The sequence below is a fragment of the Rhipicephalus microplus genome, chromosome 6, assembly GCF_043290135.1.
Source record: "Rhipicephalus microplus isolate Deutch F79 chromosome 6, USDA_Rmic, whole genome shotgun sequence".
Classification (NCBI taxonomy): domain Eukaryota; kingdom Metazoa; phylum Arthropoda; class Arachnida; order Ixodida; family Ixodidae; genus Rhipicephalus; species Rhipicephalus microplus.
The window spans coordinates 4,858,465-4,882,143 of NC_134705.1; the positions used below are offsets into that span (position 1 = coordinate 4,858,465).

The 23,679-nt window shown below is 41.8% G+C and overlaps 1 protein-coding gene and 2 non-coding genes across 3 annotated transcripts; 1 reads left to right on the top strand and 2 right to left on the bottom strand.

The window, feature by feature from the left end:
- The first annotated feature begins 644 nt into the window (after positions 1-644).
- On the top strand, positions 645-1,235 carry LOC142765154 (uncharacterized). The gene has a single exon (XM_075865729.1). The coding sequence runs from the start codon at positions 645-647 to the stop codon at positions 1,233-1,235; it is 591 nt and encodes a 196-aa protein (XP_075721844.1).
- Positions 1,236-8,418: 7,183 nt separating this feature from the next.
- Positions 8,419-8,491, bottom strand: TRNAT-UGU (transfer RNA threonine (anticodon UGU)). The gene has a single exon. It is a non-coding gene; the product is annotated as a tRNA-Thr (tRNA).
- Positions 8,492-10,235: 1,744 nt separating this feature from the next.
- Positions 10,236-10,308, bottom strand: TRNAT-UGU (transfer RNA threonine (anticodon UGU)). Its single transcript has one exon. It is a non-coding gene; the product is annotated as a tRNA-Thr (tRNA).
- Between the last annotated feature and the right edge of the window lie 13,371 nt (positions 10,309-23,679).

Below are 23,679 nucleotides of genomic sequence, written 5' to 3' on the forward strand. Positions count from 1 at the left end.
TGACAGGAGGCACGCCCGCGTCAAAGCAGTGGTGGTTGCGGATGCGAACACTCGTCTAATTGCTGTTCCTGCCTTCTACAGGTGTTCATCCAGACAGGCCGGGGTCCCGATAGTGACTGCTGCAGCACCTGTCATTTCATCATCCACGTGTCAACGTGGAACGTTGTATTCTGGATAATCTGGCCGCATCATATCTACCGTTCCCAGCATTCCTGTCGTCGTCCTGCGCCTGCGTGGATCTTCAGTCTTGGCATCAAAAGCAGTGATGGAGGCACGCCCGCGTCAAAGCAGTGGTGGTTGCGGATGCGAACACTCGTCTAATTGCTGTTCCTGCCTTCTACAGGTCAGTTGGTTTTACGCAACCCTTGGTATTTAGCTCTGTTTTATACCGCAACCACTGCTGCTGCTGCTGCTGCTCTTTGTATTATTTGCTCGCTCGTGTGTTCACTTGTATTCTTCAATAAGTTTCCTGCTTGTGGTATCACAATGCCTACGAATGCCGAATTAGCTAAGAGAATCGAGGACCTTGAGGCAAATTTTGACAGCCGATTGGCAAAGCTCGTGGACAGAATTGTGGGTGACGTTACGACGAAGCTTCGAGAGACGGGATTTATCTCGGTGCTCTAAATTCAGAGGTTAAAAGTATGGATGCTGGCTTGAAAATGCTTAACGACATTGTAGAGACTGTCCGTACTCAACAACAGGAGCTTTGTTCTACTAACAAAGCTTTGAAGAATGAGAACGAGACTTTAAAAAAGAAGGTGGCGGACTTGGAGCAGTACACTCGGATGAACAACGTCGAGATCAAGGGCGTTCCTTCTTCCCAAGGGGAGGACTGTGTTGCCATAGTGCAGTCGATTGGTAACAAAATCGACTGTCCTGTATCGGGCACTGATCTTGACGTTGTTCACAGAGTGCCAGCTAAGTCTGGCCAACAGAATATTGTGGCCTGTTTCTGTTCACGTGAGCAAAAGAATGAGTTTGTTAGGAAGGCACGTAAGGCTCGCCTGAATACACGTGCTCTTGGTTTTTCTGGAGAGGGCACTCATGCTGTCCTTGTTAATGATCACCTCTCGCCGGATAACAAGAAGCTTTTTGCTAAAGCACTTGTTCTCAAAAAAGAGAAACAGTGGGCGTTTCTTTGGACTGATAACTGTCAGATAAAAGCAATAAAATCTACTGACACCAGGGTATTTCGCATAAAATCAGAGATCGACCTGTCTAATATCTCCTAGTTATATCATACATTAGCAATTGTAGCGTCTATCCAATTGCAGGATGGCGTATATTTCACCGTCTGAACTCTCATCACGGATGTCTCACCCATGTAGGGCGTTAATTCACTTTAACGCTCGAAGTATAAGAAAAAATTATGATAATATTACCTCATTGCTGTCGGCCTTTGGTCGCGAGTTCTCTATCATCTGCATCAGTGAAACGTGGCTATGTGAACATGACAGGGACCTGTTTAAGTTTCCTTCCTATTCTTCTGAATACTGTCACCGAATCGACGATGCACATGGTGGAGCAGCTATTTTTATATCTTCATGCCTTCACTATCATAGGCGACTGGACTTGGCACTAAGTATCCCTGGTTGCGAATCCGTGTGGATGGAACTTCATGAACCACATTTTTCGCAAGATAGTAAGAATTTAGTTGTTGCCTGCATATATCGCTCTCCGTCGTCATCTGTCATGGAGTTCTGCCTAGCTTTAGGAGAGGCGTTGAAAACTCTGTCATTAGAAGGGAAACGGGTGATTATTTTAGGAGATATGAATATCAATCTTCTTGATGACACCAACGCAAATGTTTCTCAATACATTTCCTGCTTCAGTGGGTATTGTTACGAGTGCCTCATAACTGCACCTACTCGTGTTCCACTTCATGGCAATGGCACTATAATAGATCACATTTTGTCTAACCTCATTAGTCCTCCTGAAGCAGCTGTCATCGAGGTGTCTGTCACAGATCATTATCCTATTTATGCAAGCATAGACATCTCAAATAATAATAAAATAAGTCGATGCTTCAAGAATATTTTAAATACTGCATCATTCATTAACATCGTCGAGCAGTGTGATTGGTCGGCAGTTAAGAAATGCATTAATGCTGAAATAGCCTACCAACAATTTTCCTCTATTATTTCAAATGCAGTCACGGCCACTTCAACATTAGTAGTAAGCAGAAAAAAGTACCTTGTCCCAATTAATCCGTGGTTGACACGTAACCTGTTAAAATGTCTGCGGAAAAAGGATAACTTATACAAAAAGACGAAAAAGTGCCCTTTCAATGTTCACCTTCTAAAGCGCCATAAAGAATATTCAAATACATTAGGAAAGTTACTTAAAGCCGCTAAATTAAGGTATTTCGAAGATAAAATAAAGCGAGCCGGAAATGACGTTAAGCAGCAGTGGAAAACTGTAAACAATTTTCTTGGCAGGACTACGGCACATTCAGATATAACCTTGATTCACTCAGAAAAACGTGTGATCGATAACCCATCTGATATCGCGAACTCTTTCAATGACTCATTCGGCATTGATATTCCTCAGTCGACAGCATCCCTCGAACACACTTGTTCACGATTACCACATTCATTCTTCCTTTATCCGACGTCACCCGAGGAAGTGTTCACCGTTATCAATAGTATAAGGAATACAAGCGCTGGTCTCGATAAGTTCTTTGCTGCTGACATGAAACTGATAGCTCATTTAATCTGTGATGCATTATGTCATATTATAAATCTTGTATTTGGAACTGGGTTCTTCCCTACATCTCTGAAAAAAGCAAAAATTATTCCCGTTTTTAAAAAAGGCGACAAGCGTTTAATCTCCAATTACCGGCCTATAGCAATTATTTCATTCTTCAGTAAGGTCATAGAAAAGCTTTTTGCGGGACGTTTACGGTGTTATCTAGACAAGTTTCACATTCTTTCTAACAAACAGTTCGGTTTCAGGCCCGGTTACTCAACTGAACTCGCCATGATATCGCTAACAGAGGAAATTAAAAATGCTATTGACTGCGGTAGTGTTGTTGGAGGCGTTTTTCTTGACCTTTCAAAAGCATTTGATTCTATTTCGCACGACATTTTATTTCAGAAACTACAATCAATTGGTGTATCTGGCGTTCCACTAGAACTAATTTGTAACTATTTGCGTGATCGAGAACAGGTGGTATATGTGTCCGGTACCTTTTCCAACCCTAAAACCATAAACATCGGTGTTCCACAGGGTTCAATTTTGGGCCCGCTTTTATTTTTAATTTATATAAACGATCTTCCTCAATGTCTAGCACATTCGTCCTGTATACTCTATGCGGATGATACCACTATATTAACTACGGATAAAGACGTTGACTCGATGTTGTTTAAACTAAATACCGACCTGATAAATATCGTTAAATGGTTCAATAAGAATAAATTAAGCATAAATGCTAAAAAGTCAAACTTCGTTGTATTTTCGTCACCTAATCGAATTATACCTAGGAACCCCTCTGTCCTCGTAAGTGATACTCAAATTCATTCTACCTCTAGTACAATGTTTCTCGGGGTCAAATTAGATGCACATTTAAAGTTCAATTCACATGTTTTAGAGCTTACGCGGAAAGCCGCATATCCCATTAGAATATTTCTAAAAGTTCGCCCGTTCTTTCGTTTTGAAATATTGTTGTCACTTTACTATGCTTTCTTTCACAGCAACATAATCTATTGCATTTCATCATGGGGAAATACGTATCCCACTCATTTATCAACCATTCAACATCTTCAAAACCAAGCACTGAGAATAATAACGTTCAGTGGCTTCATGTCCGATGCATCAGCCTTACTCTGTTCGCATGGAATTTTATCAGTTCAGAAGCTGACTAAATATTTTCTCGGCATTCTTATTTACAAATATGTGAATGGAAAACTTCCGATTCCTTCGCTACACTCAAGTCAGTTTCCTCAGTCGTCATCGACTCGTTTTGCAAAGGCTAATAACTTCCTTTTACCCAAACCTAGAACTAATTATGGCAAGTTTACTACAAAATTTTCTTCTATTTCCCTGTGGAATTCTTTACCTTTGGAGATCAAAAATAGATCCCTCGAAATGTTTAAAAAAGGCTTGCGTTTGCACCTATTAAATTCTTAATGCATGATACTATATGAACTGAATGTTATTGCATTTTTCTGTTAGTTTTGTGCTCATCGGTACACCTTGTATAACTTATGTTCGCTATTTCATGTTTATCTGTACAATTTGTATATCTTAAATTTTCTATCCTTACCGTAATAATGCTTGATATTATACAGAGTGAATGTTACTGCATTTTCGTGTTAGTTTTTGCATGCTTAGCTGTACATTTTTTATAACTTACGTTCGCTATTTTGTGCTTATGTGTACATTTTGTATACCTTCAGATTTCTTTCCTTACCACTCTTTACTATTACGTTGTATCGCTCATGTATGATTTTATAGGAGGTCTCACTCACAGTCTCACGACTTTGAGACCTCCTTCTGTATTTGTACATAACACATGCACTTGTATCACTTGTATTTCGATTCTGAATAAATATGTATTTCGATTCTGAATAAAATATGAATACAACCTAAACACAGCAAGTCTGCCATTACAAGACCCTCGTTCAATGAAATAAGGGAAAAAAGTGTATACCTAAGGGCTCGTTTTTCCGTGTTTTAACACAATAATAATGAGATCTAACAGACAGTAATGCCATGGAATGTACACGGGAAGTTTTTAGAACCAATTGAATGTAAATAAGAAGAAAGAAAAGTGGATGAAAGAATAACGAGCCGGGAGCAGGAATCGAACCTACGACCTTCGAATAATGCTATAACCACTGAGCTACCACAGCAGCCTTCCCTCCATCCACTTTTTTGGGTTTATATGTGAATTTGGAAGTAGGAGTGACAGTCAGCGCCATCTATAGTCGAAACGACGAGTGGGAAAACACTCCTATGCGCTTGTTTGGCGTCACGTAGCACGTGAACTTATAATGAGCGGGCAGCTGATTAATTGTCCCTCTTATACAACCTAAACACAGCAAGTTTGCCATTACGAGACCCTCGTTCAATGAAATAAGGGAAAGAAGTGTATGCCTAAGGGCTCGTTTTTCCGTGTTTTAACACAATAATAATGAGATCTAACAGACAGTAATGCCAAGGAATGTACAAGGGAAGTTATTAAAACCAATTGAATGTAAATAAGAAGAAAAAAAGTGGATAAAAGAATAACCAGCCATGAGCAGGAATCGAACCTACGACCTTCGAATAACGCGTTCGATGCTCTAACCACTAAACTGCCACAGCGGCCTTCCCTCCACCCACTTTTTTGGGTTTATATGTGAATTTGGAAGTAGGAGTGACAGTCAATGCCATCTATAGTCCAAACGACGAGTGTGAAAACACTCTTATGCGCATGTTTGGCATCACGTAGCACGTGAACTTATTATGAGTGGGCAGCTGATTATTTGTCTCTCTTATACAACCTAAACACAGTAAGTCTGCCATTACGAGACCCTCGTTCAATGAAATAAGGGAAACAAGTGTATACCTAGAGCTCGTTTTTCCGTACTTTAACACAATAATAATGAGATCTAACAGGCAGTAAAGGCAAGGAATGTACAAGGGAAGTTATTAGAACCAATTGAATGTAAATAAGAAGAAAGAAAAGTGGATGAAAGAATAACCAGCCGTGAGCAGGAATCGAACCTACGGCCTTCGAATAACGCGTTCGATGCTCTAGCCACTGAGCTACCACAGCGGCCTTTCCTCCATCCACTTTTTTGGGTTCATATGTGAATTTAGAAGTAGGAGTGACAGTCAGCGCCATCTATAATCCAAACGACGAGTGTGAAAACACTCTTATGCGCATGTTTGGCGTCACGTAGCAGGTGAACTTATTATGAGCGGGCAGCTGATTAATTGTCGTTCTTATACAACCTAAACACAGCAAGTCTGCCATTACGAGACCCTCGTTCAATGAAAAAAGGGAAAGAAGTGTATACCTAAGGGCTCGTTTTTCCGTGTTTTAACACAACAATAATGAGATCTAACAGACAGTAAAGCCAAGGAATGTACACGGGAAGTTATTAGAACCAATTGAATGTAAATAGGAAGAAAGAACAGTGGATGAAAGAATAACCAGCCGTGAGCAGGAATCGAACCTACGACCTTCGAATAACGCGTTCGATGCTATAGCCACTGAGCTACCACAGCGGCCTTCCCTCCGTCCACTTTTTTGGGTTTATATGTGAATTTAAAAGTAAGAGTGACAGTCAGCGCCATCTATAATTCAAACGACGAGTGTGAAAACACTCTTATGCGCATGTTTGGCGTCACGTAGCACGTGAACCTATTATGAGCGGGCAGCTGATTAATTGTCGTTCTTATACAACCTAAACACAGCAAGTCTGCCATTACGAGACCCTCGTTCAATGAAAAAAGGGAAAGAAGTGTATACCTAAGGGCTCGTTTTTCCGTGTTTTAACACAACAATAATGAGATCTAACAGACAGTAAAGCCAAGGAATGTACACGGGAAGTTATTAGAACCCATTGAAAGTAATTAAAAAGAAAGAAAAGTGGATGAAGGAATAAGCAGCCGTGAGCAGGAATCGAGCCTGCGACCTTCGAATAACACGTTCGATGCTCTAACCACTAAGCTACCACAGCGGCCTTTCCTCCATCCACTTTTTTGGGCTTATATGTGAATTTAGAAGTAGGAGTGACAGTCAGCGCCATCTATAATCCAAACGACGAGTGTGCAAACACTCTTATGCGTATGTTGGCGTCACGTAGCACGTGAACCTATTATGAGCGGGCAGCTGATTAATTGTCCATCTTATACAACCTAAACACAGCAAGTCTGCCATTACGAGACCCTCGTTCAATGAAATCAGGGAAAGAAGTGTGTACCTAAGAGCTTGTTTTTCCGTGTTTTAACAAAATATTAATGAGATCTAACAGACAGTAATGCCAAGGAATGTACACGGGAAGTTATTAAAACCAATTGAATGTAAATAAGAAGAAAAAAAGTGGATAAAAGAATAACCAGCCATGAGCAGGAATCGAACCTACGACCTTCGAATAACGCGTTCGATGCTCTAACCACTAAACTGCCACAGCGGCCTTCCCTCCACCCACTTTTTTGGGTTCATATGTGAATTTAGAAGTAGGAGTGACAGTCAGCGCCATCTATAATCCAAACGACGAGTGTGAAAACACTCTTATGCGCATGTTTGGCGTCACGTAGCAGGTGAACTTATTATGAGCGGGCAGCTGATTAATTGTCGTTCTTATACAACCTAAACACAGCAAGTCTGCCATTACGAGACCCTCGTTCAATGAAAAAAGGGAAAGAAGTGTATACCTAAGGGCTCGTTTTTCCGTGTTTTAACACAACACTAATGAGATCTAACAGACAGTAAAGCCAAGGAATGTACACGGGAAGTTATTAGAACCAATTGAATGTAAATAGGAAGAAAGAAAAGTGGATGAAGGAATAACCAGCCGTGAGCAGGAATCGAACCTACGACCTTCGAATAACGCGTTCGATGCTCTAACTACTGAGCTACCACAGCGGCCTTCCCTCCATCCACTTTTTTGGGTTTATATGTGAATTTAGAAGTAGGAGTGCCAGTCAGCGCCACCTATAATCCAAACGACGAGTGTGAAAACACTCTTATGTGAATGTTTGGCGTCACGTAGCAGGTGAACTTATTATGAGCGGGCAGCTGAGTAATTGTCGCTCTTATACAACCTAAACACAGCAAGTCTGCCATTACGAGAACCTCGTTCAATGAAATAAGGGAAAGAAGTGTACACCTAAGGGCTCGTTTTTCCGTGTTTTAACACAATAAAAATGAGATCTAACAGACAGTAAAGCGAGGAATGTACACGGGAAGTTATTAGAACCAATTGAATGTAAATAAGAAGAAAGAAAAGTGGATGAAAGAATAACCAGCCGTGAGCAGGAATCGAACCTACGACCTTCGAATAACGCGTTCGATGCTATAGCCACTGAGCTACCACAGCGGCCTTCCCTCCGTCCACTTTTTTGGGTTTATATGTGAATTTAAAAGTAAGAGTGACAGTCAGCGCCATCTATAATTCAAACGACGAGTGTGAAAACACTCTTATGCGCATGTTTGGCGTCACGTAGCACGTGAACCTATTATGAGCGGGCAGCTGATTAATTGTCGTTCTTATACAACCTAAACACAGCAAGTCTGCCATTACGAGACCCTCGTTCAATGAAAAAAGGGAAAGAAGTGTATACCTAAGGGCTCGTTTTTCCGTGTTTTAACACAACAATAATGAGATCTAACAGACAGTAAAGCCAAGGAATGTACACGGGAAGTTATTAGAACCCATTGAATGTAATTAAAAAGAAAGAAAAGTGGATGAAGGAATAAGCAGCCGTGAGCAGGAATCGAGCCTGCGACCTTCGAATAACACGTTCGATGCTCTAACCACTGAGCTACCACAGCGGCCTTTCCTCCATCCACTTTTTTGGGCTTATATGTGAATTTAGAAGTAGGAGTGACAGTCAGCGCCATCTATAATCCAAACGACGAGTGTGCAAACACTCTTATGCGTATGTTGGCGTCACGTAGCACGTGAACCTATTATGAGCGGGCAGCTGATTAATTGTCCATCTTATACAACCTAAACACAGCAAGTCTGCCATTACGAGACCCTCGTTCAATGAAATCAGGGAAAGAAGTGTGTACCTAAGAGCTTGTTTTTCCGTGTTTTAACAAAATATTAATGAGATCTAACAGACAGTAAAGCCAAGGATTGTACACGGGAAGTTATTAGAACCAATTCAATGTCAATAAGAAGAAAGAAAAGTGGATGAAAGAATAACCAGCCGTGAGCAGGAATCGAACCTACGACCTTCGAATAACGCGTTCGATGCCCTAGCCACTGAGCTACCACAGCGGCCTTCCCTCCATCCACTTTTTTGGGTTTATATGTGAATGTAGTAGTAGAAGTGACAGTCAGCGCCATCTATAATCCAAACGACGAGTGTGAAACCACTCTTATGCGCATGTTTGGCGTCACGTAGCACGTGAACCTATTATGAGCGGGCAGCTGATTAATTCTCCCTCTTATACAACCTAAACACAGCAAGTCTGCCATTACGAGACCCTCGTTCAATGAAATAAGGGAAAGAACTGTATACCTAAGGGCTCGTTTTCCGTGTTTTAACACAATAATAATGAGATCTAACAGACAGTAATGCCAAGGAATGTACACGGGAAGTTATTAAAACCAATTGAATGTAAATAAGAAGAAAGAAAAGTGGATGAAAGAATAACCAGCCGTGAGCAGGAATCGAACCTACGACCTTCGAATAACGCGTTCGATGCTCTAACCGCTGAGCTACCACAGCGGCCTTCCCTCCATCCACTTTTTGGGGTTAATTGTGAATTTAGAAGTAGGAGTGACAGTCAGCGCCATCTATAATCCAAACGACGAGTGTGAAAACACTCTTATGCGCATGTTTGGCGTCACGTAGCACGTGAACTTATTATGAGAGGGCTGCTGAATAATTGTCGCTCTTATACAACCTAAACACAGCAAGTCTGCCATTACGAGACCCTCGTTCTATGAAATAAGGGAAAGAAGTGTATATGTGAGGGCTCGTTTTTCCGTGTTTCAACACAATACTAATGAGTTCTAACAGACAGTAATGCCAAGGAATGTACACGGGAAGTTATTAGAACCAATTGAATGTAAATAAGAACAAAGAAAAGTGGATAAAAGAATAACCAGCCGTGAGCAGGAATCGAACGTACGACCTTCGAATAACGCGTTCGATGCTCTAACCACTTAGCTACCACAGCGGCCTTCCCTCCATCTACTTTTTTGGGTTTATATGTGAATTTAGAAATAGGAGTGACAGTCAGCGCCATCTATACTCCAAACGACGAGTGTGAAAACACTCTTATGCGCATGTTTGGCGTCACGTAGGACGTGAACTTATTGTGAGCGGGCAGCTGAATAATTGTCCCTCTTATACAACCTAAACACAGCAAGTCTGCCATTACGAGACCCTCGTTCAATGAAAAAAGGGAAAGAAGTGTATACCTAAGGGCTCGTTTTTCCGCGTTTTAACACAACAATAATGAGATCTAACAGACAGTAAAGCCAAGGAATGTACACGGGAAGTTATTAGAACCCATTGAATGTAATTAAAAAGAAAGAAAAGTGGATGAAGGAATAAGCAGCCGTGAGCAGGAATCGAGCCTGCGACCTTCGAATAACACGTTCGATGCTCTAACCACTGAGCTACCACAGCGGCCTTTCCTCCATCCACTTTTTTGGGCTTATATGTGAATTTAGAAGTAGGAGTGACAGTCAGCGCCATCTATAATCCAAACGACGAGTGTGCAAACACTCTTATGCGTATGTTGGCGTCACGTAGCACGTGAACCTATTATGAGCGGGCAGCTGATTAATTCTCCCTCTTATACAACCTAAACACAGCAAGTCTGCCATTACGAGACCCTCGTTCAATGAAATAAGGGAAAGAACTGTATACCTAAGGGCTCGTTTTCCGTGTTTTAACACAATAATAATGAGATCTAACAGACAGTAATGCCAAGGAATGTACACGGGAAGTTAATAAAACCAATTGAATGTAAATAAGAAGAAAGAAAAGTGGATGAAAGAATAACCAGCCGTGAGCAGGAATCGAACCTACGACCTTCGAATAACGCGTTCGATGCTCTAACCGCTGAGCTACCACAGCGGCCTTCCCTCCATCCACTTTTTGGGGTTTATATGTGAATTTAGAAGTAGGAGTGACAGTCAGCGCCATCTATAATCCAAACGACGAGTGTGAAAACACTCTTATGCGCATGTTTGGCGTCACGTAGCACGTGAACTTATTATGAGAGGGCTGCTGAATAATTGTCGCTCTTATACAACCTAAACACAGCAAGTCTGCCATTACGAGACCCTCGTTCTATGAAATAAGGGAAAGAAGTGTATATGTGAGGGCTCGTTTTTCCGTGTTTCAACACAATACTAATGAGTTCTAACAGACAGTAATGCCAAGGAATGTACACGGGAAGTTATTAGAACCAATTGAATGTAAATAAGAACAAAGAAAAGTGGATAAAAGAATAACCAGCCGTGAGCAGGAATCGAACGTACGACCTTCGAATAACGCGTTCGATGCTCTAACCACTTAGCTACCACAGCGGCCTTCCCTCCATCTACTTTTTTGGGTTTATATGTGAATTTAGAAATAGGAGTGACAGTCAGCGCCATCTATACTCCAAACGACGAGTGTGAAAACACTCTTATGCGCATGTTTGGCGTCACGTAGGACGTGAACTTATTGTGAGCGGGCAGCTGAATAATTGTCCCTCTTATACAACCTAAACACAGCAAGTCTGTCATTACGAGGACCTCGTTCATTGAAATAAGGGAAAGAAGTGTATACCTAAGGGCTCGTTTTTCCATGTTTTAACACAATATTAATGAGATCTAACAGACAGTAATGCCAAGGAATGTACACGGGAAGTTATTAGAACCAATTTAATGCAAATAAGAAGAAAGAAAAGTGGATGAAAGAATAAGCAGCCGTGAGGTGGAATCGAACCTACGACCTTCGAATAACGCGTTCGATGCTCTAAACACTGAGCTACCACAGCGGCCTTCCCTCCATCCACTTTTTTGGGTTGATATGTGAATTTAGAAGTAGGAGTGGCAGTCAGCGCCATCTATAATCCAAGCGACGACTGTGAAAACACTTTTATGCGCATGTTTGGCGTCACGTAGCACGTGAACCTATTATGAGCGGGCAGCTGAATAATTGTTCCTCCTATACAACATAAACACAGCAAGTCTGCCATTACGAGACCCTCGTTCAGTGAAATAAGGGAAAGAAGTGTACACCTAAGGGCTCGTTTTTCCGTGTTTTAACCCAATAATAATGAGATCTAACAGACAGTAATGCCAAGGAATGTACACAGGAAGTTATTACAACCAATTGAATGTAAATAAGAAGAAAGAAAAGTGGATGAAAGAATAACCGGCCGTGAGCAGGAATCGAACCTACGACCTTCGAATAACGTGTTCGATGCTCTAACCACTGAGCTACCACAGCGGCCTTTCCTTCATCCACTTTTTGGGGTTTATATGTGAATTTAGAAGTAGGAGTGACAGTCAGCGCCATCTCTAATCCAAACGACGAGTATGAAAACACTCTTATGCGCATGTCGGGCGTCACGTAGCACGTGAACTTATTATGATCGGGCAGCTGAATAGTTGGCCCTCTTATACAACCTAAACACAGCAAGTCTGCCATTACGAGACCCTAGTTCAATGAAATAAGGGAAAGAAGTGTATACCTAAGGGCTCGTTTTTCCATGTTTTAACACAACAATAATGAGATCTAACAGACAGTAAAGCCAAGGAATGTACACGGGAAGTTATTAGAACCAATTGAATGTAAATAAGAAGAAAGAAAAGTGGATGAAGGAATAACCAGCCGTGAGCAGGAATCGAACCTACGACCTTCGAATAACGCGTTCGATGCTCTAACTACTGAGCTACCACAGCGGCATTCCCTCCATCCACTTTTTTGGGTTTATATGTGAATTTAGAAGTAGGAGTGACAGTCAGCGCCACCTATAATCCAAACGACGAGTGTGAAAACACTCTTATGTGAATGTTTGGCGTCACGTAGCAGGTGAACTTATTATGAGCGGGCAGCTGAGTAATTGTCGCTCTTATACAACCTAAACACAGCAAGCCTGCCATTACGAGAACCTCGTTCAATGAAATAAGGGAAAGAAGTGCACACCTAAGGGCTCGTTTTTCCGTGTTTTAACACAATAATAATGAGATCTAACAGACAGTAAAGCGAGGAATGTACTCGGGAAGTTATTAGAACCAATTGAATGTAAATAAGAAGAAAGAAAAGTGGATGAAAGAATAACTAGCCGTGAGCAGGAATCGAACCTACGACCTTCGAATAACGCGTTCGATGCTATAGCCACTGAGCTACCACAGCGGCCTTCCCTCCGTCCACTTTTTTGGGTTTATATGTGAATTTAAAAGTAAGAGTGACAGTCAGCGCCATCTATAATTCAAACGACGAGTGTGAAAACACTCTTATGCGCATGTTTGGCGTCACGTAGCACGTGAACCTATTATGAGCGGGCAGCTGATTAATTGTCGTTCTTATACAACCTAAACACAGCAAGTCTGCCATTACGAGACCCTCGTTCAATGAAAAAAGGGAAAGAAGTGTACACCTAAGGGCTCGTTTTTCCGTGTTTTAACACAATAATAATGAGATCTAACAGACAGTAATGCCAAGGAATGTACACGGGAAGGTATTAGAACCAATTGAATGTAAATAAGAAGAAAGAAAAGTGGATGAAGGAATAAGCAGCCGTGAGCAGGAATCGAACCTACGACCTTAGATTAACGCGTTCGATGCTCTAACCCCTGAGCTACCACAGCGGCCTTTCCTTCATCCACTTTTTTTGTGTTTATATGTGAATTTCGAAGTAGGAGTGACAGTAAGCGCAATCTATAATCCCAACGAAGAGTGTGAAAACACTCAGGCGCATGTTTGGCATCACGTAGCACGTGAACTCATTGTGAGTGGGCAGCTGATGAATTGTCCCTCTTATACAACCTAAACACAGCAAGTCTGCCATTACGAGACCCTCGTTCAATGAAATAAGGGAAAAAAGTGTATACCTAAGGGCTCGTTTTTCCGTGTTTTAACACAATAATAATGAGATCTAACAGACAGTAATGCCATGGAATGTACACGGGAAGGTATTAGAACCAATTGAATGTAATTAAAAAGAAAGAAAAGTGGATGAAGGAATAAGCAGCCGTGAGCAGGAATCGAGCCTACGACCTTCAAATAACACGTTCAATGCTCTAACCACTGAGCTACCACAGCGGCCTTTCCTCCATCCACTTTTTTGGGCTTATATGTGAATTTAGAAGTAGGAGTGACAGTCAGCGCCATCTATAATCCAAACGACGTGTGTGCAAACACTCTTATGCGTATGTTGGCGTCACGTAGCACGTGAACCTATTATGAGCGGGCAGCTGATTAATTGTCCATCTTATACAACCTAAACACAGCAAGTCTGCCATTACGAGACCCTCGTTCAATGAAATAAGGGAAAGAAGTGTGTACCTAAGAGCTTGTTTTTCCGTGTTTTAACAAAATATTAATGAGATCTAACAGAGAGTAAAGCCAAGGATTGTACACGGGAAGTTATTAGAACCAATTCAATGTCAATAAGAAGACAGAAAAGTGGATGAAAGAATAGCCAGCCGTGAGCAGGAATCGAACCTACAACCTTCGAATAACGCGTTCGATGCCCTAGCCACTGAGCTACCAAAGCGGCCTTCCCTCCATCCACTTTTTTGGGTTTATATGTGAATTTAGTAGTAGAAGTGACAGTCAGCGCCATCTATAATCCAAACGACGAGTGTGAAACCAGTCTTATGCGCATGTTTGGCGTCACGTAGCACGTGAACCTATTATGAGCGGGCAGCTGATTAGTTTTCCCTTTTATACAACCTAAACACAGCACGTCTGCCATTACGAGACCCTCGTTAAATGAAATAAGGGAAAGAAGTGTATGCCTAAGGGCTCGTTTTTCCGTGTTTTAACACAATAATAATGAGATCTAACAGACAGTAATGCCAAGGAATGTACACGGGAAGGTATTAGAACCAATTGAATGTAAATAAGAAGAAAGAAAAGTGGATGAAGGAATAAGCAGCCGTGAGCAGGAATCGAACCTACGACCTTAGATTAACGCGTTCGATGCTCTAACCCCTGAGCTACCACAGCGGCCTTTCCTTCATCCACTTTTTTGTGTTTATATGTGAATTTCGAAGTAGGAGTGACAGTAAGCGCAATCTATAATCCAAACGAAGAGTGTGAAAACACTCAGGCGCATGTTTGGCATCACGTAGCACGTGAACTCATTGTGAGTGGGCAGCTGATGAATTGTCCCTCTTATACAACCTAAACACAGCAAGTCTGCCATTACGAGACCCTCGTTCTATGAAATAAGGGAAAGAAGTGTATATGTGAGGGCTCGTTTTTCCGTGTTTCAACACAATACTAATGAGTTCTAACAGACAGTAATGTCAAGGAATGTACACGGGAAGTTATTAGAACCAATTGAATGTAAATAAGAACACAGAAAAGTGGATAAAAGAATAACCAGCCGTGAGCAGGAATCGAACGTACGACCTTCGAATAACGCGTTCGATGCTCTAACCACTTAGCTACCACAGCGGCCTTCCCTCCATCTACTTTTTTGGGTTTATATGTGAATTTAGAAATAGGAGTGACAGTCAGCGCCATCTATAATCCAAACGACGAGTGTGAAAACACTCTTATGCGCATGTTTGGCGTCACGTAGGACGTGAACTTATTGTGAGCGGGCAGCTGATTAATTGTCCCTCTTATACAACCTAAACACAGCAAAGTCTGTCATTACGAGGACCTCGTTCATTGAAATAAGGGAAAGAAGTGTATACCTAAGGGCTCGTTTTTCCATGTTTTAACACAATATTAATGAGATCTAACAGACAGTAATGCCAAGGAATGTACACGGGAAGTTATTAGAACCAATTTAATGCAAATAAGAAGAAAGAAAAGTGGATGAAAGAATAAGCAGCCGTGAGGTGGAATCGAACCTACGACCTTCGAATAACGCGTTCGATGCTCTAAACACTGAGCTACCACAGCGGCCTTCCCTCCATCCACTTTTTTGGGTTGATATGTGAATTTAGAAGTAGGAGTGGCAGTCAGCGCCATCTATAATCCAAGCGACGACTGTGAAAACACTTTTATGCGCATGTTTGGCGTCACGTAGCACGTGAACCTATTATGAGCGGGCAGCTGAATAATTGTCCCTCCTATACAACATAAACACAGCAAGTCTGCCATTACGAGACCCTCGTTCAGTGAAATAAGGGAAAGAATTGTACACCTAAGGGCTCGTTTTTCCGTGTTTTAACCCAATATTAATGAGATCTAACAGACAGTAATGCCAAGGAATGTACACAGGAAGTTATTACAACCAATTGAATGTAAATAAGAAGAAAGAAAAGTGGATGAAAGAATAACCGGCCGTGAGCAGGAATCGAACATACGACCTTCGAATAACGTGTTCGATGCTCTAACCACTGAGCTACCACAGCGGCCTTTCCTTCATCCACTTTTTGGGGTTTATATGTGAATTTAGAAGTAGGAGTGACAGTCAGCGCCATCTCTAATCCAAACGACGAGTGTGAAAACACTCTTATGCGCATGTTGGGCGTCACGTAGCACGTGAACTTATTATGATCGGGCAGCTGAATAATTGGCCCTCCTATACAACATAAACAGAGCAAGTCTGCCATTACGAGACCCTCGTTCAATGAAATAAGGGAAAGAAGTGTATGCCTAAGGGCTCGTTTTTCCGTGTTTTAACACAATAATAATGAGATCTAACAGAGAGTAATGCCAAGGAATGTACAAGGGAAGTTATTAAAACCAATTGAATGTAAATAAGAAGAAAAAAAGTGGATAAAAGAATAACCAGCCATGAGCAGGAATCGAACCTACGACCTTCGAATAACGCGTTCGATGCTCTAACCACTAAACTGCCACAGCGGCCTTCCCTCCACCCACTTTTTGGGTTTATATGTGAAGTTGGAAGTAGGAGTGACAGTCAATGCCATCTATAGTCCAAACTACGAGTGTGAAAACACTCTTATGCGCATGTTTGGCATCACGTAGCACGTGAACTTATTATGAGTGGGCAGCTGATTATTTGTCTCTCTTATACAACCTAAACACAGTAAGTCTGCCATTACGAGACCCTCGTTCAATGAAATAAGGGAAACAAGTGTATACCTAGAGCTCGTTTTTCCGTACTTTAACACAATAATAATGAGATCTAACAGGCAGTAAAGGCAAGGAATGTACAAGGGAAGTTATTAGAACCAATTGAATGTAAATAAGAAGAAAGAAAAGTGGATGAAAGAATAACCAGCCGTGAGCAGGAATCGAAGCTACGGCCTTCGAATAACGCGATCGATGCTCTAGCCACTGAGCTACCACAGCGACCTTTCCTCCATCCACTTTTTTGGGTTCATATGTGAATTTAGAAGTAGGAGTGACAGTCAGCGCCATCTATAATCCAAACGACGAGTGTGAAAACACTCTTATGCGCATGTTTGGCGTCACGTAGCAGGTGAACTTATTATGAGCGGGCAGCTGATTAATTGTCGTTCTTATACAACCTAAACACAGCAAGTCTGCCATTACGAGACCCTCGTTCAATGAAAAAAGGGAAAGAAGTGTATACCTAAGGGCTCGTTTTTCCGTGTTTTAACACAACAATAATGAGATCTAACAGACAGTAAAGCCAAGGAATGTACACGGGAAGTTATTAGAACCAATTGAATGTAAATAAGAAGAAAGAAAAGTGGATGAAGGAATAACCAGCCGTTAGCAGGAATCGAACCTACGACCTTCGAATAACGCGTTCGATGCTCTAACTACTGAGCTACCACAGCGGCCTTCCCTCCATCCACTTTTTTGGGTTTATATGTGAATTTAGAAGTAGGAGTGCCAGTCAGCGCCACCTATAATCCAAACGACGAGTGTGAAAACACTCTTATGTGAATGTTTGGCGTCACGTAGCAGGTGAACTTATTATGAGCGGGCAGCTGAGTAATTGTCGCTCTTATACAACCTAAACACAGCAAGTCTGCCATTACGAGAACCTCGTTCAATGAAATAAGGGAAAGAAGTGTACACCTAAGGGCTCGTTTTTCCGTGTTTTAACACAATAATAATGAGATCTAACAGACAGTAAAGCGAGGAATGTACACGGGAAGTTATTAGAACCAATTGAATGTAAATAAGAAGAAAGAAAAGTGGATGAAAGAATAACCAGCCGTGAGCAGGAATCGAACCTACGACCTTCGAATAACGCGTTCGATGCTATAGCCACTGAGCTACCACAGCGGCCTTCCCTCCGTCCACTTTTTTGGGTTTATATGTGAATTTAAAAGTAAGAGTGACAGTCAGCGCCATCTATAATTCAAACGACGAGTGTGAAAACACTCTTATGCGCATGTTTGGCGTCACGTAGCACGTGAACCTATTATGAGCGGGCAGCTGAATAATTGGCCCTCTTATACAACCTAAACACAGCAAGTCTGCCATTACGAGACCCTAGTTCAATGAAATGAGGGAAAGAAGTGTATACCTAAGGGCTCGTTTTTCCGTGTTTTAACACAATAATAATGACATCTAACAGACAATAATGCCAAATAATGTACAGGGGAAGTTATTAGAACCAATTGAATGTAAAAAGGAAGAAAGAAAGTGGATGAAAGAATAACCAGCCGTGAGCAGGAATCGAACCTACGGCCTTCGAATAACGCGTTCGATGCTCTAGCCACTGAGCTACCACAGCGGCCTTTCCTCCATCCACTTTTTTGGGTTCATATGTGAATTTAGAAGTAGGAGTGACAGTCAGCGCCATCTATAATCCAAACGACGAGTGTGCAAACACTCTTATGCGTATGTTGGCGTCACGTAGCAGGTGAACTTATTATGAGCGGGCAGCTGATTAATTGTCGTTCTTATACAACCTAAACACAGCAAGTCTGCCATTACGAGACCCTCGTTCAATGAAATAAGGGAAAGAAGTGTATACCTAAGGGCTCGTTTTTCCATGTTTTAACACAACAATAATGAGATCTAACAGACAGTAAAGCCAAGGAATGTACACGGGAAGTTATTAGAACCAATTGAATGTAAATAAGAAGAAAGAAAAGTGGATGAAGGAATAACCAGCCGTGAGCAGGAATCGAACCTACGACCTTCGAATAACGCGTTCGATGCTCTAACTACTGAGCTACCACAGCGGCCTTCCCTCCATCCACTTTTTTGGGTTTATATGTGAATTTAGAAGTAGGAGTGACAGTCAGCGCCACCTATAATCCAAACGACGAGTGTGAAAACACTCTTATGTGAATGTTTGGCGTCACGTAGCAGGTGAACTTATTATGAGCGGGCAGCTGAGTAATTGTCGCTCTTATACAACCTAAACACAGCAAGTCTGCCATTACAAGAACCTCGTTCAATGAAATAAGGGAAAGAAGTGTACACCTAAGGGCTCGTTTTTCCGTGTTTTAACACAATAATAATGAGATCTAACAGACAGTAAAGCGAGGAATGTACTCGGGAAGTTATTAGAACCAATTGAATGTAAATAAGAAGAAAGAAAAGTGGATGAAAGAATAACCAGCCGTGAGCAGGAATCGAACCTACGACCTTCGAATAACGCGTTCGATGCTATAGCCACTGAGCTACCACAGCGGCCTTCCCTCCGTCCACTTTTTTGGGTTTATATGTGAATTTAAAAGTAAGAGTGACAGTCAGCACCATCTATAATTCAAACGACGAGTGTGAAAACACTCTTATGCGCATGTTTGGCGTCACGTAGCACGTGAACTTATTATGAGCGGGCAGCTGAATAATTGTCCCTCTTATACAACCTAAACACAGCAAGTCTGCCATTACGAGACCCTCGTTCAATGAAATAAGGGAAAGAAGTGTATGCCTAAGGGCTCGTTTTTCCGTGTTTTAACACAATAATAATGAGATCTAACAGACAGTAATGCCAAGGAATGTACACGGGAAGGTATTAGAACCAATTGAATGTAAATAAGAAGAAAGAAAAGTGGATGAAGGAATAAGCAGCCGTGAGCAGGAATCGAACCTACGACCTTAGATTAACGCGTTCGATGCTCTAACCCCTGAGCTACCACAGCGGCCTTTCCTTCATCCACTTTTTTGTGTTTATATGTGAATTTCGAAGTAGGAGTGACAGTAAGCGCAATCTATAATCCAAACGAAGAGTGTGAAAACACTCAGGCGCATGTTTGGCATCACGTAGCACGTGAACTCATTGTGAGTGGGCAGCTGATGAATTGTCCCTCTTATACAACCTAAACACAGCAAGTCTGCCATTACGAGACCCTCGTTCAATGAAATAAGGGAAAAAAGTGTATACCTAAGGGCTCGTTTTTCCGTGTTTTAACACAATAATAATGAGATCTAACAGACAGTAATGCCATGGAATGTACACGGGAAGGTATTAGAACCAATTGAATGTAATTAAAAAGAAAGAAAAGTGGATGAAGGAATAAGCAGCCGTGAGCAGGCATCGAGCCTACGACCTTCGAATAACACGTTCGATGCTCTAACCACTGAGCTACCACAGCGGCCTTTCCTCCATCCACTTTTTTGGGCTTATATGTGAATTTAGAAGTAGGAGTGACAGTCAGCGCCATCTATAATCCAAACGACGAGTGTGCAAACACTCTTATGCGTATGTTGGCGTCACGTAGCACGTGAACCTATTATGAGCGGGCAGCTGATTAATTGTCCATCTTATACAACCTAAACACAGCAAGTCTGCCATTACGAGACCCTCGTTCAATGAAATAAGGGAAAGAAGTGTGTACCTAAGAGCTTGTTTTTCCGTGTTTTAACAAAATATTAATGAGATCTAACAGAGAGTAAAGCCAAGGATTGTACACGGGAAGTTATTAGAACCAATTCAATGTCAATAAGAAGACATAAAAGTGGATAACCAGCCGTGAGCACGAATCGAACCTACGACCTTCGAATAACGCGTTCGATGCCCTAGCCACTGAGCTACCAAAGCGGCCTTCCCTCCATCCACTTTTTTGGGTTTATATGTGAATTTAGTAGTAGAAGTGACAGTCAGCACCATCTATAATCCAAACGACGAGTGTGAAGCCACTCTTATGCGCATGTTTGGCGTCACGTAGCACGTGAACCTATTATGAGCGGGCAGCTGATTAGTTTTCCCTTTTATACAACCTAAACACAGCACGTCTGCCATTACGAGACCCTCGTTAAATGAAATAAGGGAAAGAAGTGTATGCCTAAGGGCTCGTTTTTCCGAGTTTTAACACAATATTAATGAGATCTAACAGACAGTAATGCCAAGGAATGTACACGGGAAGTTATTAGAACCAATTGAATGTAATTAAGAAGAAAGAAAAGTGGATGAAGGAATAAGCAGCCGTGAGCAGGAATCGAGCCTACGACCTTCGAATAACACGTTCGATGCCCTAACCACTGAGCTACCACAGCGGCCTTTCCTCCATCCACTTTTTTGGGCTTATATGTGAATTTAGAAGTAGGAGTGACAGTCAGCGCCATCTATAATCCAAACGACGAGTGTGAAAACACTCATATGCGCATGTTTGGCATCGCGTAGCACGTGAATTTATTACGAGTGGGCAGCTGATTAATTCTCCCTCTTATACAACCTAAACACAGCAAGTCTGCCATTACGAGACCCTCGTTCAATGAAATAAGGGAAAGAACTGTATACCTAAGGGCTCGTTTTCCGTGTTTTAACACAATAATAATGAGATCTAACAGACAGTAATGCCAAGGAATGTACACGTGAAGTTATTAAAACCAATTGAATGTAAATAAGAAGAAAGAAAAGTGGATGAAAGAATAACCAGCCGTGAGCAGGAATCAAACCTACGACCTTCGAATAACGCGTTCGATGCTCTAACCGCTGAGCTACCACAGCGGCCTTCCCTCCATCCACTTTTTGGGGTTTATATGTGAATTTAGAAGTAGGAGTGACAGTCAGCGCCATCTATAATCCAAACGACGAGTGTGAAAACACTCTTATGCGCATGTTTGGCGTCACGTAGCACGTGAACTCATTATGAGAGGGCTGCTGAATAATTCTCGCTCTTATACAACCTAAACACAGCAAGTCTGCCATTACGAGACCCTCGTTCTATGAAATAAGGGAAAGAAGTGTATATGTAAGGGCTCGTTTTTCCGTGTTTCAACACAATACTAATGAGTTCTAACAGACAGTAATGCCAAGGAATGTACACGGGAAGTTATTAGAACCAATTGAATGTAAATAAGAACAAAGAAAAGTGGATAAAAGAATAACCAGCCGTGAGCAGGAATCGAACGTACGACCTTCGAATAACGCGTTCGATGCTCTAACCACTTAGCTACCACAGCGGCCTTCCCTCCATCTACTTTTTTGGGTTTATATGTGAATTTAGAAATAGGAGTGACAGTCAGCGCCATCTATAATCCAAACGACGAGTGTGAAAACACTCTTATGCGCATGTTTGGCGTCACGTAGGACGTGAACTTATTGTGAGCGGGCAGCTGAATAATTGTCCCTCCTATACAACATAAACACAGCAAGTCTGCCATTACGAGACCCTCGTTCAGTGAAATAAGGGAAAGAAGTGTACACCTAAGGGCTCGTTTTTCCGTGTTTTAACCCAATAATAATGAGATCTAACAGACAGTAATGCCAAGGAATGTACACAGGAAGTTATTACAACCAATTGAATGTAAATAAGAAGAAAGAAAAGTGGATGAAAGAATAACCAGCCGTGAGCAGGAATCGAACCTACGACCTTCGAATAACGTGTTCGATGCTCTAACCACTGAGCTACCACAGCGGCCTTTCCTTCGTCCACTTTTTGGGGTTTATATGTGAATTTAGAAGTAGGAGTGACAGTCAGCGCCATCTCTAATCCAAACGACGAGTGTGAAAACACTCTTATGCGCATGTTGAGCGTCACGTAGCACGTGAACTTATTATGATCGGGCAGCTGAATAATTGGCCCTCTTATACAACCTAAACACAGCAAGTCTGCCATTACGAGACCCTAGTTCAATGAAATGAGGGAAAGAAGTGTATACCTAAGGGCTCGTTTTTCCGTGTATTAACACAATAATAATGACATCTAACAGACAATAATGCCAAATAATGTACAGGGGAAGTTATTAGAACCAATTGAATGTAGAAAGGAAGAAAGAAAGTGGATGAAAGAATAACCAGCCGTGAGCAGTAATCGAACCTACGACCTTCGAATAACGCGTTCGATGCTTTAACCATTGAGCTACCACAGCGGCCTTCCTTCCATCCACTTTTTGAGGTTTATATGTGAATTAAGAAGTAGGAGTGACAGTCAGCGCCATCTATAATCCAAACGACGAGTGTGAAAACACTCTTATGCGCATGTTTGGCGTCACGTAGCACGTGAACTTATTATGAGCGGGCAGCTGAATAATTGGCCCTCTTATACAACCTAAACACAGCAAGTCTGCCATTACGAGACCCTCGTTCAATGAAATGAGGGAAAGAGTGTATACCTAAGGGCTCGTTTTTCCGTGTTTTAACACAACAATAATGAGATCTAACAGACAGTAAAGCCAAGGAATGTACACGGGAAGTTATTAGAACCAATTGAATGTGAATAAGAAGAAAGAAAAGTGGATGAAGGAAAAACCAGCCGTGAGCAGGAATCGAACCTACGACCTTCGAATAACGCTTTCGATGCTCTAGCCACTGAGCTACCACAGCGGCCTTCCCTCCGTCCACTTTTTTGGGTTTATATGTGAATTTAAAAGTAAGAGTGACAGTCAGCGCCATCTATAATTCAAACGACGAGTGTGAAAACACTCTTATGCGCATGTTTGGCGTCACGTAGCACGTGAACTTATTATGAGCGGGCAGCTGATTAATTGTCCCTCTTATACAACCTAAACACAGCAAGTCTGCCATTA